General features: G+C 37.0%; 1 protein-coding gene across 6 annotated transcripts in view; it reads left to right on the top strand.

Moving 5' to 3' along the window:
- Window positions 1–13,842, top strand: part of mRpL9 (mitochondrial ribosomal protein L9) — a 172,915-nt gene that overhangs the window by 141,317 nt on the left and 17,756 nt on the right. For all 6 annotated transcript variants that reach the window (XM_090403245.1, XM_090403244.1, XM_090403246.1 and 3 more), the window contains exons 6-7: window positions 2,559–2,660; window positions 9,464–9,562. In XM_090403245.1, the coding sequence (XP_090259371.1) occupies window positions 2,559–2,660; window positions 9,464–9,562 (201 nt within the window). The remainder of the gene's footprint in view (window positions 1–2,558; window positions 2,661–9,463; window positions 9,563–13,842) is intronic.

The raw sequence follows: 13,842 nt of genomic DNA, 5'->3' as shown, positions 1-13,842 counted from the left end.
AAATGACACTAATCTTTTGTCTGCTTATCTCCTAATTCCTTCTATTACACCTGATAGTCTTATGCTTTTATGATGATGAAACTAGTTGTGTCTGAATAAGTTTCTTACATTTGTATAATTCTGTGCATATGTACTTTTAAAATGTAAATAAATGAATAAATGAGCTAATCAAAGTGTATTTTTGATTATCTCATACAACATACACACTTATTTTTTTTCTTATGATCTTAATGTACCCTGCTCAACATCCTTTTACAGTCGAACTGCATACTCACTGCGCTTGCTACTCCCAGTCATTTTTCATTCCTTTTCTTTTGTCTCAATTCTGTGGAACAGTCTCCTTCATGAAGCATTTCCAAAGGACTATAATCTTCAACAGATTAGTCTATACCTAACCCTGCCCTCATACGGCATCCATTTGCTATAGGGCTCTTCGCCTTTCGTGTATGGAATAAATATTTAAAAAAAAAGAAAAAGCTAACTTCTACCTGATTTACTCTCCTGATCATTGTTCCAGAGAACTCAGTAATATAATATTGCTTCCTCCAGATACCCATCAACTATTCCCCATGCACTGTGAACTTCCCTCCCTTGCAGATCTTTGTCATGGTACTTCTTCAAGCTGCCTCCTAAGTGTATTATAATCACCTGCCTTGTAGTTCCACATTATAATCATATTAGTTATGGATTGGTGTTCTGATCTTATAACTAGATTCAACATCCTTATATCCTGAGTATATAAATTCCATTTACTACCTGCCATGTGATCTTTCTTCCTTCCAATTTATGTATCCAAAGTTAAAGTCTCCCATGATAAAAAAATTAGTACATTGAGTGCAAATCATTGCTTGATTTGCACTCAATGTACTAATCTGCTGTTGCATGTCTTTCACATCATCTCTGGCCTCTAGTAACAACCAGTTTTATATTTTGTCCTATTGGCCTCAATCTTACATCACATTGATTCAAAAGAAATACAATATGCCCAACTGACTCCTCCTCCTCCTCCTCCTGTTAGCTGCAGTTCACCTGCTATCATCAGCAGTACTCCACCCCCCCCGTCCTGTCTGCTCTGTCCTCCCTGAAAATACTAAATCCATCACATTCAATCCCTGTAACTGCATCTGCTGTTAGCCAAGTCTCACTAATGCCTGTAATGTTTGACAAGGTTTTACTGACCAATGCCAAAATCTCCTCCTCTTGTTCCTGATACTTCTAGCATTAGTATACAGAAATTGCAGCATCTTTTTAGGGTCCTTCCACCACCTTTACTTCCTGAATTGACTACCCTATTCAATATTTTTGCTTGAGAGACTAGATTCTATACTTGTTGATCATTCTCACACTCATTTGCCTTATGAGTGCATTCTCTCTCTCATACACAAACACGCACATCTGCTTCCACCCTAATTTCTTTAATTTTTCTGACTTTGCATTTCCACACTCTCAATGAATAAATCTCTCTCTCTCTCTCTCTCTCTCTCTCTCTCTCTCTCTCTCTCTCTCTGTAGGCATCTAACTCTGAATCCATTTAAGTGCAGTCCATTAGACTGTACAGCCCTTTATGTCCAAACGCAGGCCATAGGTCCACAAACTCTATAACATTCTTTCTGCACAACCTGAGTGCTGATTCATTAGCTATCATCGCTTTCCTTCACAGTTTGCCTCTATCATAGCATAGCAGACTTACAAACTTCATTCTCTTGCTCTTCTTATTTTGCTTCTTCCAATAACTTTTTCCTCATGCAGTAGTTCTCACCTCTCAGGTGAGAAGTATTGCATAAGGTTCCAGCCAAAACAATAAATTCTTTCACCTTCCCTTTCTGCATTCTCACATCATTACTAATATTATTAATTTTCACACCAGGGGAAACAAGATTTTGTAGCCATAGAAAAATTATCTGCTTATGTTCTTTCTCTCATTTATTTATTCTTACAAATTTCTTTTTTGGCTTCAGACCTCTTGCTTTTTTTTCTCAGTTCGACTTATCTTTTGCTGTTTCTGCAACCTTTTATTCAGGTCTTCTGTGTTGTCCTGAACATCTGCCACTGCAACTTTCACATATAATATCTTATTATTACTTTCAATCACCTCATTTATATTCTCTTTCCCATTTCTTTCACTGTCAATTAAAACCAGAACTCCATTCACTCTAATACTTTCAGTACTAACTTCTGTTACTTCATTCTCTCACTTCCAACAACACTCGCATTTCTGTCTTGTAAAACATCTACGTCACACTCCCTCCACTGCTGCTCATACCACAATCCATTTTCTCTTGGCAATGAATACATAGTACACACACTACATTTCACAATCTCCCACATCAAACCCCCTGCACAATGATGTCTTGCTTTAATTGATTAATTAATTATAGTATTTAATTATATAAAATTGTATAATGTTTAAGTATGAACAAGCTATATAGTAAAATGCCTGGGAGGCATTAGAATATTATTGCATTTCTTTTGGGCATGTTTGTTGTAGTTACTGGATAGCCATATTTTGTTTAGTTTTTAATTAGAAATTTTGTTTTGCATTTATTTTTTCTTCTTAGACTGTAAAAAAGCTGTCTACATTTGTTTTGGTTGTGGTTATGAATGCAGAGATACCATGGACTATTGAACCTTGGCATATACGAGCATCTTTTCGAAAATCTGTAAGTAAGTTTAAATATATTTTAAGAGTGCTAAATCAGAATTGCATTACTTATTTACTTGAAAATTACCATTTAGTCAGCTGTTTGTTGTAAAATATCCATCAACTTCTATTACCAGATTTTTTATATTCGGAGTATTGTTTTATTAGTAAAGTGTTTCTATCAGAAGATAGGAAAAAAAATATGTATACATTTACACTTATTTTAAATGAATTTAGTAATTTGTTATCATTTCTGCTTTCTGCTGTATCCTCAAAGCATGTGCTGAATATTATGATAGTTCAGTACATTTAGTGCTGCTTGATTTTGTGTCTGTTTTTGAATTTTGTTCTTTTAAAAAGCATAACTGCATCAATTTGTTTATTATTTTAACGGTATAATAGAACACAGAAACTAAGTAAATAATTAATTTATTAACTTGATGCTGATATTTCGCTGGTATTATAACCAGCATCTTCAGAGCACAAAAACACTTTGTCACAATACGCGAGACTAAAACAACATGGTGTACATTAACAAAATTGTAGCAGCAACACAAAGACTAGAGTCCTGATTTTGGCGCCCTCTATCTGAAAGAAAAAAAAAAAAAACGCTATCATATATTGCTAGAGTCCTAGAAAAGTGCTAGTTTTTCCTTAATATGACTGTCTCCCAGATCTTCGGCAAGTTAATACAGCCATATTTGTTGAGATTTGGGGTGTGTTTTAGGGCTTCTGTCGCCTCTAAGAACAATCTCTCTGATTTATATGGGTTTCTGTGTAGTACTTTTGTGTTTTTCCAGTTGATCCTGTGTGCAGGGGTATCCAGAGCATGGTCTGCTAGGCCCGACTTCCCATAATGATATTTCCGGACGTATCGTTTATGTTCGCTGATGCGGATATTCACAGTTCTTCCTGTTTGACCGTAGTAGGCTTGATTGCATGAGCAGGGTACTTGGTAGACTCCTGGATGTGATAAAGGAGGAATGCTGTCCTTGGGTGAGCGGATGAGGGTGGCTAATTTGCTACATGGTCTGAATGTAGTGCGTAGTTTATGTTTAATGAGAATTCTTGAGATCTTTTCGGATGTGCCTTTAATGTAAGGGATGGTGACTGTTTTGTTGTAGTTCTCTGTGGTGGATGGTGGGAGGGGTTTCTTAGGAGTGTTTAGTATTTTGTTTATTTTTTGTGGATTGTAGCCGTTGGCCAAGAAGGTGTGGCGTAAGTGAGTCAGTTCAGCAGTAAGAGCCTTGTCATTTGAACAGATTGCTCTCGCTCTATGGGTTAGCGTTTTTAATATGCCATATTGTTGAGAAGGATGATGGTGTGATTGTTTGTGTAAGTATCTGCCTGTATGTGTGGGTTTTCTGAAAATTGAAAATGATAAGGAACCATCTGGGAGACGTGTGATGAGTGTATCCAGGAAGGGCAGACAGTTGTTGGCTTCCGGTTCCATAGTGAAGTGGATTTTTGGGTGTTGGCTATTTAAATGTGCTGAGAATGTTTTCAATGTCTCAGGGCCATGTGGCCAAATGGCAAGCACATCATCAACATAGCGTAGCCAAAGTGTTGGTTTGAGAGTGGCTGTATTGATTGCTTGTTTTTCCAGGTGTTCTATGTAAAAGTTGGCTAGGGGGGGAGAAAGGGGGGAGCCCATGGCTGTCCCATCAATTTGTTTGTATATTTTCCCTTTCCATGTGAAATATCCTGCATGTATTGTGAATTTGAATAGTTCAAATATATCAGGGGGGAAGTGTGACTTCAGTAGATTGAGGGTTTCTATTAGTGGTACATTTGTGAATAGTGAAGTGATGTCAAAGCTTACTATTAAGTCTGAGCTTTTTAGGGTGAGGTGTTGTAAGATGCTTTTTAGGTGTGCTGAATTTTTGATAAAGGAGGGAGAATTGTTAGTGAGAGTGGCTAGTAGCTTTGCTAAATGTCTAGCCAGTTTGTATGTGGGACTATTTATACTGTCCACAATTGGGCGTAGGGGTGTGCCTGGTTTGTGAATTTTTGGTGATCCATAGATTCTCGGTGTTCTAACATGGAAGGGTTTAAGTTTGTTAACTGTGTCTTTGGGCCAGGAAGCGACTTTTTTTAATAATTTTCGTGCCTTATTCTTTTGTGTGTTGGTGGGATTGCAATCTATAATTTTGTATGTTGACTGATCTTGTAATAGTGTGTGCATTTTGTTTTCATATTCAGTTGTGTCCATCACCACGGTTGCATTTCCTTTGTCTGCTTTTGTTATGGTAATCTGGCTGTTGTTGTGTAGCTCTTTTATAGCAATGAATTCCTTATGTGGGATATTACTTTTTGGAGGCTTGGACTTGATTAGGATGTTGGCCACATCTAAACGTATGTTGTTAGCTATTGTTGGAGGCAGGTCGTAAATTCCTCGTTCGATGGACGCCATTATTTCGGCTTTTGGAACTTGCTTGGGAGTTATGGCAAAGTTGTGCCCTCGACTTAAAGCAGTTGTGGCTTCTTTGCTTAAGGTGAGTGACGATAGATTCACAACGACGAGATCTTGTTGTAATTGCGGTCGTTGTATGGTGTTCCGTTGTTGTAGATTTTCGAACTTCTTTTGGTGCCGGTTTTTGACTCTGTCGAATTCTTTTTTTTGCCGTTGCGTCGGTGATGTTCTCTAAGATCTGCCAAAGTTCCGTATTTAGAATATTATGTAGTGATTCTCGTAATGCGCTGATGGTTGTATTTGCTTGTGCTAATTCCCGGCGAGTGGTGTTAATTTGTTCGCGTAAAAGCGCTACACTCGCTCGTTTATAGATGCGTTGGGCTGTGGCCGAGTGGAACTTGTTTTTGATTTTAAAACAGTTCGGTATTAATTTGGTGTCTCGGCACCTCTTTAAGAAGGCTAACCTGTTTAGTTGCCGCGCCAATTTCAACTTCCACTTACCATATCGTCGTGTCTTGCGTACGATATCGTCTCCGTGAAGAATCCTTAAACGTGTGGACAGACTTATGTGTTCGTCGAACATATTGTTTATTATTTTAACGGTATAATAGAACACAGAAACTAAGTAAATAATTAATTTATTAACTCCACTCGGCCACAGCCCAACGTAGCAAATTAGCCACCCTCATCCGCTCACCCAAGGACAGCATTCCTCCTTTATCACATCCAGGAGTCTACCAAGTACCCTGCTCATGCAATCAAGCCTACTACGGTCAAACAGGAAGAACTGTGAATATCCGCATCAGCGAACATAAACGATACGTCCGGAAATATCATTATGGGAAGTCGGGCCTAGCAGACCATGCTCTGGATACCCCTGCACACAGGATCAACTGGAAAAACACAAAAGTACTACACAGAAACCCATATAAATCAGAGAGATTGTTCTTAGAGGCGACAGAAGCCCTAAAACACACCCCAAATCTCAACAAATATGGCTGTATTAACTTGCCGAAGATCTGGGAGACAGTCATATTAAGGAAAAACTAGCACTTTTCTAGGACTCTAGCAATATATGATAGCGTTTTTTTTTTTTTTTTTCTTTCAGATAGAGGGCGCCAAAATCAGGACTCTAGTCTTTGTGTTGCTGCTACAATTTTGTTAATGTACACCATGTTGTTTTAGTCTCGCGTATTGTGACAAAGTGTTTTTGTGCTCTGAAGATGCTGGTTATAATACCAGCGAAATATCAGCATCAAGTTAATAAATTAATTATTTACTTAGTTTCTGTGTTCTATTATACCGTTAAAATAATAAACAATATGTTCGACAAACACATAAGTCTGTCCACACGTTTAACTGCATCAATGTTAGGGATGGAAACTATAGGGATTTCCTCAGAAGGATCAAAGTAGTTTGGATGAATTATAGAGTAGAAAAATAGGGGTTAAAGCTTTGTTAAGGCTAATGATGGATGGGGTATTGGTAGTTGTTTGGCATATAAATCTGGAAGTTAGACGACTTATGTTTATTTTTGAATAAACATGACAGCTTCTCTCTTTGGAGAGAAGTTTGTAGCAGTAGGTCTGTTTGGACTCAAGATTGCAAGCTCAGATGAGACAGAAAAAAGTTGTTGGGAATAGAATCTGGAATGTTCAAAATTTTCAAGAAGCACAGGAGGTGAGGCTCTGGTTTTATGCTTTCATTTTCTGCATTTAACTATCCATCTAAACAAAATATTTTTCATATTTATTCAGAATAGTGGGATAGACATTAAAGATTTTGTTTTTTTTATGACAAAACTAATCCTAACTATTTCACCACCACCATTTTTGTTCTTTTTCACCAAGAAACAGAATAAATAAGTTTTAAGAGAGTTGTAGAGAGTATTTGTATGTGTGTGTGGGGGGGGGGGGGGGGGGAAGAGAGAGAGAGAGAGAGATGTGTGTGTGCGAAGTTGATGAGTCTGTTATCTAGGTGTTATATTAGGAAGCCACTGAGAAGTCAAAGTATTGTGAATGATATGATGGCTAGAATGTATAGGCATTGTTTTGTTCTTGCTGCTTTCGAATGGGGTGATAGCTGACCATTTGAAAGTAGCTATTAGCTGCATTTTAGAGTTAGAACAGAGTAGACATGAAATGAATGAATAATGAGGTCATAGAAACTGAAGAAGAAGATGTAGAGGAGATTATAAACAGGAATGTAGGTAGCAGTTCCATGAGAAGTATAATGCATCTGTGGAAGGGGGGATAAGGGAAAAATGAAAAGAAGCTAGGAGAATAGACCAGAACAATCCTAAGGAATTTTTTAGTTATGTAGTCAGTAAAATGAAGTGTGAATATGGAAGAAGGAACCTAGTTTGCAGAGCATGGTCCTTGGGTGACAGGAGCAGATGTTCTACTTGAAATGATTGATGAATATTTTGTCAGTGCGATTTATGTTGGGGATTGGAAATAGTACTCATTACAATGCTGGAGAGACACTGGAATACAAACCATTTGAGGTGTTAAGTAAAACTGGAATCAATAAGGCTGTAAAACTAAAGAATATTGTCACATGTATTAAGGAAATATGCCACGTCAATGCAAAACATGCAAAGAAACTAAAGTGCCCTTCACTTGGTTGTCCAATGAGAGACACTTGCAGCAGGAGCATTCTTGAGGAATGGAAGATAATACAGCTGTGCAAAGAGATAGCCAAAATATTGGTGTCAGTCTATCAACTAGTTCATTTTTCATAAATAGTGGCAAAAGTGTCAGAGAGGTTGATTAATTGTAGTGGAGTGCACACAGCCTTCGGTTTGTTCAAGGACAGTGTCAGAAGATTAATTTTACACTAAAGTGATAACTTAATTGTATAGTGGAGATACATATACAATACTTTTTCTGAATTTTGAACATGTTTGACAGAAAAATCAGATGAATTAGTGAGCACATGGTTGACTGATAAATATCAGTGAGTTTGAAAGGAAAGCAGTGGTCTGAAGGATAGAGGTGACAGGCGGAAGCTGACAGAATTTTGTTATAGGTTGCTACTGCTGCTGTTTAATTTATATACTGGCAGTATAGTCTATGGTTTGAAGGGAGACACAACGGATCTTCACTATAGCAAATCCCTAGGGATCAAAGACATGGTTCATTATAATGCTGAATTCACTGTGATGAATTTAGGGTAAAAATATTAGTTCCTTTCTGAAGAAGCAAAAGAAATCGCGGCAAACAGAACAAAAGAAATTTTTGAAAATAAATCACTGGAAATTATATCAAAGAAATCATGAAAAATCGTAGGAAAATAAAATAAATCATAAGAAATAAAAGAAATAGCAAGAAAAAGTAACAAAAGAAAATTTCAGGAAGCAGAACGAAGAACTAGAAATCGAACAAAAAAAAAATTGTGAAAAAAAAAAAAATCATTGGAAATAATACAAAAGAAATTGTGAAAAAAAAATAAATCATTGGAAATAACACAAAAGAAATTGTGAAAAAAACACAATAAAGGAAATCTTGGACACCAGTGTAGTTAGCAAGGGTGTTAGATCCAGGATTTTTGCTTGGAAAGTAGTAAATGAGTGGAATAGGTTGCCAGAGTCTGTTGTGGGTACCAGGACTGTGAATGAGTTCAAAGCAAAGTATGATAAATACTGCACAAATGTTGGATAGTTCTTGAAATGATGTTTAGGGCCTCACTCGATGAGTTTAAGGACTCCTTGGAGTATCCCATAATAATAATAATAAATAATAATACTTGGTAATGTTAGAACTGAGCAAAATTTTGCACTTTTATCAGTGGAAATGGAATGCATTCTGTTATATTGGTGGATGTATAAGAAAGGAAGGGGAAGAATATGAGAATAGTAATGGTGAATGAATGGCTGAAGTTTGGGCAATATGTTGCAATAGCGCTGAAGATTACCAAGAGGACTGCTGCCATATCGAAAAATATTATGACAAGTTAAGATAAGGATGTGATTGTATATGTTGACTTAAGGATGTTGTGGTCACTGGAGTAAGAAGTAGTATTGAGAGAATTCAAGATGGGTATGACAGATAGTAGGTATTACTGTATGTCAAATATGATAAGTCCCATGATGACCCTAGTAACTCCACAAAGACCAAGAAATAATAATTATCCCTTCAAAGTAAATTGTACAGCAAGATGTTTAAAACTAATGGTCTACCCAATGAACAAATTAACATCATGAAAATCTCTCCTGTTTCTCAGGAGAGATTTTCATGATGTTGTCACTAACTGTGTTAACCTATATCTAAGGTGGTATGTATGTTGAGTTTAATTTGTCTTATTTTTTAAAAAAACCTCTGATGTAGAATCCATTTGCATTAAGATGTGACTCAGATAAAGTTGGTGTTATTCTCTCCCATAGAGGCTGATAGAATTTATTTTAACAGGATATTATTGTTCCGGAGTATGCCCTCGAACTTCCTACTGAGAAAATCTCTGGCCCTGATATGAACATGGAAGGAAAAGAATTTGCCGTGTTTGTTACGGTAAGTGTTCTTTATATTATACATATTATATAAATATATATATTGATGCCAAATTCTGATTAATAGGCATAAGCAAAGTGTCTTTTCTTTGAAGATCAGATTTATTTCTCTGTATCATTAATCTGTATATCAGATTTATTTCCATAACTATTGTATCATGTTGAAATGTTCGGAATTAAAACTACATATAACTAGAATGAAAACAAATAATTGACTAACTAAATTAAATATTTACATGCCAATGTTTCTCCATCTTCAGCTAGCATTGTAAAAGGCACTTTAACCACTCAAATGGCCACACAGATAAAATATATCAAAAATATATGCTTCTTGTCCATATTATTTCTATAATATCGAAAGGTTATATTGACTTCAATGGATACTTCGCATTCATGTAATGATGGATGTATATATACACATCAAGGAACAGTGTGGTGGTTAAAGACATTCAACAAAGATTGGGAATGAAATGACCTCAAGGACAGTCATATGTATGGAGTGAAACAGTGGCACCTTCTGCAGCAGTCTTCTGTGATGTGATTACCTCTGACAGGAGGATGGGGTGGTTTGCCAAAATTTTTGCAGTGGTCTTCTACCAAGGCATGTGCTAGTCTGCTTTTAGGTCCATACCAAATATACTTTTTATGTTCTTTTCTTTTTTTACCAAGATGGTCTGCCCAAAATACTGGATCGCACATGGATAGGGGATACTGTAGACACCTGGGAAGGTGAGAAGATCCTGGCAGTCCTTGATTTGTCTCAGGAAGTAGCTATTGTCCAAAGTTTATAGACTTCTAATTTTGTGTTGTTTTAGGAGTGCATTGGTTTATCTGTTTTAACGTAAGATAGGGATATGGTGTATGTATAGTCTAGTTGGGGTGGGGGGGGTTGTTCGGTTCAAGGAGTTCTAAATAGAGCCTATTGTTCCAGCTGCAATGCTGGTTTTGAGGACAAAATTCACTCTGCTCTGGAGGCTAAATTCATGTTGAATATTCATAACTGTGCTTTTTGAGAAAATTACAATGTATGATGAATATTAATTATGATAACTTGAATATTTGTGATATTTCAGCAGCCAAATTGCCATCATCAGGGATAGCTGGTAGACCATAATGGACTTTGTATATCATTGAGCCCAAATCCAGTATGGTATGGGTAATTTGTTTATGTTTTGCAGGGTCATGTCTGCTGCTTGTCAGAATTAATGCGTTAGGGTGGATGGCAGACACTAACACTGGGTAAATGAGGCTGAAGCAAGGCAACCACAAATCTTAAATAGTCATCATCATCATCATGCATATCAAGGATTTAGGCCTAACATGGCTTGTTCCAGCTTTAGAAGTTATCGTTGAATCGTTTAAGAGGACGTCCTGGTTTTCTTTTTCCTAATGGCTAAATCTATTAAACTATTATTTAAATCTTAAATAGTTCTACCTTAAATCCTAAATAGTGCCCTTTAGTGGGCTAAAAATGGGTGGTGTCTTGACTGCACATATCATATTGTATTGTCTTCCCCTGATGATGGCAATTTGACTTTGCTAAAATATTGGAAGTATTAATTAAAGTTATTATAATTAATATTCAGTATACATTGTAATTTCCTCAGAAGTTAACAGGTTAAACTGTTCTGGCAAGTTAGATTGATTGGACCTGTGGTCCTTTATCCCTTTGTCGATAAAGTTGGATTTTTGACAAAATTTTTGGATTAAGGAATATTATTGAGCACTTGGCTCACCCATTGTGGGCTATTGATTACTAGTGAGTTTTTCTTGTTTTTTTAAACTTGTTTGGTATGTTTTTGGATCAATTTGTCCTGAGATATTTGTTTTAGTCTACTGTTAGGTAGTAGACCATAATGGACTTGGGATATTATTGAGCCCAAGTCCATTATGGTATGGGTAATTTGTTTGTGTTTTGCAGGGTCATGTCTGCTGCTTGTCAGAATTAATGCGTTAGGGTGGATGGCAGCATTTGAAAAGAATTTTTCAAGCTTTTCATGTAGGAAAGTTTTGATCTCAGAGATATTGGCTTCTCTGTGAAGCTATATGTTATTTATAAACTATCTTGCATTGAATGCTATTCATAAGTATTTATTTTAAATTATCTGTAGTTTACTAACATTTGAATCTGCTGTGCAACTCCATGCAGGTGAGCCACATATCAGGACTTGCCTGAACAGCATCTTATATAGCAGCAGTCTAAGTTATGTGCTTAGCTGTCTATGACAATTCAGTAATGTTGCTTTTGAACAGATATGATTGATATCAGTCAGTTGTGAAGCAAAGCCTTTTATCTAGTTGTACCCATAAGTATTTGGCTACTGGTGGCCATGGAATGGGAATGCTAAACATGAGAACTTCATGCTCTGGGGGACACTTGTCTTCTTGTGAATAACACTGCAGTGCTCTTGTTTGCATTAACTTCAATTCACCATTTTTCAAACAATTGTTCTAGTTCTGAGACTGAGTTTTGCATTTTTTCAGCTGCTAATCTAGCTTGTAGGAAAGACTAGTATTAGGCCATTGTGGTGATAACTGTGTGTGGGATGTCAGCCACATAAATAACAAAGAGCAGAGGTGATATCAGGGAGCCTTGGGGGGGGGGGGGGACACCTGCTGTGACGTGTTCAGATGATGTAAATCCCTGTAGCTTCACTCGAAGTTTGCAATTTGGTAAGTTTGGGCAGTCCTAGTGAGAATTTGGTTTGAAGGAATTTGAAAAGAAGCCCATTGTTCCATATTTTGTTAAATGCTTTGGCAATGTCCAGGAAGACCACTCCTGTTTGCTGCTTCCATTAGAATCCTATACTCATGTTTTCCAGGACTCTGAGAACTTGTTCTGTGGAGCAATTCTCCCAGAATCTAAATTGCTCATTGGGGATGAGATTTAATTCTTTAGTGACTTTCTGCAGTCTTATTAGTATTACCCTCTCGGCTGTTTTTCCTAGGTAGGAATGCAGGCTGATTGGAAAGGTATGTGGAAATGCTTCCCTGCACAATGAAAAGATACATCTGTTACTTTTCATTATGCAGGGAAGTAGTGATATCTTAATATTGTATTAATAGTAGCAACAATGTGCATTAGCTTTATGTGACAGGCATTTGATGATTTTGTTAGAAATCTCATCTGATTTTTCATGCTTTCCTATTCAACTTCCTATGTCAGTTGGTAAGTATAGTGTGCATTTTAATGTACAATGTACCCAGGTCTGTACTTTACTGATGAAGTCTAGATTCACATGGGTATAGTTTGGACTACATTACTTCTCTAGGCTGTCGGCAAAGGTTTCAACTTGGTCTACATCACTATTAACCAGACCACATTCATCTTGGATTGGTGGGAGGGGTTCATAATCTGTGCATAGAGCTTTGGCCATTTTCCAGAGTTTCAGGTCGCCTGTGTTTATGGACTGAAGTTTTGTCTTTCACTGTTGATTTTGATTTCAAAGCACATATTGAATTTCATTTGTAGTCCTATTGCATGCTTGATATTCTGGGGTCAGCATTCTGTGGTATTGGCACCTGGCTCTGTGTTCTTTTCACAGATTAGATTTTTAATCTCATCCAGAAGTCAGTTAGAGTTTGTGCATGTCATATCCATGGTGGCAGCTGTTATCTGCTTTTCCAAGTATGAAATTGAGTCATCTATTTTTTTCCTTTGAGTCAGCGGTTGGAACTAAGCCAACAGATTCGTGTAGAGTGATTGTTAGTTTTGTTCAGTTTACAGTTGGGACCTGATCTGGGATATTTTGTTTTGAGCCCAGTTGGTATAAAACTTCATTGTGGTCAGTGCTGTGGTCATCCATTGTATTTATACATGATAGTAATACTACAAACTGTGTCAAGGATATCAGGAAGTCCTGTCACGTTGTAGTACATGGGTTCTGGAGATCCTATAATCAGTGATCCTGGTGGCAGCAAAATCATTAAGGGGTCTACCGTTTTGATTTGTAGTTCTTCTGTTCCAGGCTGCATGCCTAGTGTTCGGGTCTCTGCTACTATAGCACTGTTTGTTTTGTTTAAAATTTCAGTTGTCTGCATCCAGTAACTGTTTGTTTGTCTCCTATATTGACCTTGGCAAATATGCTTGTGCTCCTCTCCATTGGGTCTGTCATTGCAGTATCCTGAACTTTGGGTTGACAGCTGGTCAAAGGTGCATTTCATTTACAAGGATTACCTCAGCACTATAAGCATGTAAATTCTTGTAGTTTGCACATTTTGTTTCCTAGACCATTGGAGTGGTTGTTGGGTTCTCAAGCTCAACTTGCAGTTGATTGGGCC

This window comes from Typopeltis vanoorti, chromosome 13, assembly GCF_054136105.1.
Source record: "Typopeltis vanoorti isolate ZY-2024b chromosome 13, IOZ_Tvanoo_1.0, whole genome shotgun sequence".
NCBI classification, from domain to species: Eukaryota; Metazoa; Arthropoda; class Arachnida; order Uropygi; family Thelyphonidae; genus Typopeltis; species Typopeltis vanoorti.
This window is presented reverse-complemented; position numbering and strand designations above follow the sequence as displayed.